Raw genomic sequence first — 1,950 nt, 5'->3', positions numbered from 1 at the left:
TACGCTCGGCTCACTGCAACCTCTGCCTCCCGGGTTCAAGCAATTCTCCTGCCTCAGTCTCCTGAGTAGCTGGGATTACAGGTGCCCACCACCACACGCAGTTAATTTTTTTTTTTTTTTGTATTTTTAGTAGAGACAGGGTTTCACCATGTTGGCCAGGCTGGTCTCAAACTCCTGACCTCAGGTGATCCACCCCTCGGCCTCCCAAAGTGCTAGGGTTACAGGTGTGAGCCACCACACCCAGCCACTATCTTCCTTTTAAACTAACACAGCTGAAGGGTGATAAACAAGGGATAATGTGGAGAAAAATGGAGGCTCTCAATTTTACTTTAATGGCAATTATAAACAATTAAAAGGTTTTAAGCAGAAAAGACCCATAACTGAGAAAGATCACAATAGCTGCTACATAAGAGACAGACTGTGTAGGAACAAAGGACAAAAGCAACATCAGTTAAGAGGTGCTGCAATAGCCCATGCGAAAACTGAACATTTCCAGGATGAGGGTTGTACCAGCAAGCACAGAAGTGACTGAATGTGGAACATATTTTAGAGATAAATGAATGTGCATGGGATAGAAGGAAAGAGAAAAACCAAGATTAAACATAAGTTAAAAATAAACCATTATAATGAAACCCCAAAGTCCAACACAAATAACAGAAACGGTGTCTTCTGAGAAGTTGATCTTCCTTTCAGCTCTTTTATGGATATTTTGACTGTGATGAACTCTGCTCAAATAGATCAGGGCTTAGGTCTATCAGGCTGCCTGTGACTCACAATGAGCCCCCTCATGGTCTGGGTAAAAAGGAATTCCTAAACTAGGCCTCCACCAGGTTTGAAACTGTTTTACCTTATTCTCCCCAGGGGCCATGTTCTCATAGATTTCCTTCAGTTTGCCATAGTGTGGACGCAGAAATTTGAGAGGCTTGGGCACTGAAGTCATGGAAGTTGTAGAAGAACGAATTTGCCTTCGCAATTCCTCCAGCGCTGGTCGATACAGGGATGTGTCCTTCTCCTGATCAAGAGAAGACAGGGCTCAGACAAAAAGGAGTCACACCCCTTCAAGTCATAATACAGAGATATTTAACTTAACAACTCCTCCAAGGAAATAGCCGTGTCTTATTCATTCATCTGTGATTCCTCAACTCCCTGCACCCTGCCTGGCACAAAAACAAATGACCCAAGTTCAGAGTTAAGAACTCTGCTTCTCCCACAAGAGAAAGCTGCAAAACTGCACGAATACCCTTTGTAACTCTCCTGCCTCCCAACATCATCATAACACTGACTCTAAAATACAGTCCACCGCACACAGCAGTTGCCTCAAAACAGAATAAAACAAACAAGTGGGAAAGATCCAAACATGTCCGAATCGTGTTAACATCGTGACTCACCCCCAGTCGTTCCACGAGCATCTCCAGTTCATCTTGAAGCTGTTTGTCCTCCTCAGACTGGAGGGTTGGGAGAAGCAGCTCATGAAGAGAAGGAATCCCAAAGACGTCCTCCTCCCACTTACCCGGGGCAGGTGGAGAATAAGCCTGCCTTCTTAGGAGGGGCCAGGTGGGCAAGGAAACAGTGGGAATAGGAAGCCCTGGTGGGAAATCAGCCTGGGTTCTGAACCAGGCTCTACTTGAAAGCCACTCTAGGAAACGGAGGTGACAATGACCCGCCCGAGTCCACCTCACGCGGCGGTGGTGAGGGTTGGTGGAGACGGCGGAGGTGACAGCGCGGAACGGAGAATGAGGAGCAGAGAGGCAGGGTGCCGGGAGTCCCGAGGGTCGCCCCAACCGCCCTCTCCCTGGTGCGGTGGGGTCGTTGGGTGTCGGGCCTGAGGCCTGTGGAGCCGCCGTGACTCAGCCCCGCGGCCTCCTCCGCCAGCTCTCGGGGTCGCGCCTCACCAGCTCCTGTTCTTTGTCCTTGTCCCCAGCATCCCGCCGCTCCTTGCCGCTCGGCTTC

At 49.1% G+C, this 1,950-nt stretch overlaps 1 protein-coding gene across 1 annotated transcript in view; it reads right to left on the bottom strand.

Moving 5' to 3' along the window:
* Nucleotides 1-1,950, bottom strand: part of PSMD2 (proteasome (prosome, macropain) 26S subunit, non-ATPase, 2) — a 16,062-nt gene extending 14,112 nt beyond the window's left edge. The window contains exons 1-3 of the mRNA XM_011981849.1: nt 1,893-1,950; nt 1,389-1,445; nt 848-1,012 (exon numbers count right to left, since the gene is read on the bottom strand). Of these exons, the coding sequence (XP_011837239.1) occupies nt 848-1,012; nt 1,389-1,409 (186 nt within the window). The 5' untranslated portion in view covers nt 1,410-1,445; nt 1,893-1,950. The remainder of the gene's footprint in view (nt 1-847; nt 1,013-1,388; nt 1,446-1,892) is intronic.

Source organism: Mandrillus leucophaeus, unplaced genomic scaffold, assembly GCF_000951045.1.
Source record: "Mandrillus leucophaeus isolate KB7577 unplaced genomic scaffold, Mleu.le_1.0 Scaffold231, whole genome shotgun sequence".
NCBI classification, from domain to species: domain Eukaryota; kingdom Metazoa; phylum Chordata; class Mammalia; order Primates; family Cercopithecidae; genus Mandrillus; species Mandrillus leucophaeus.
Note: the sequence above shows the minus strand (reverse complement) of the source record. Positions and strands in the feature narration are given on the sequence as shown.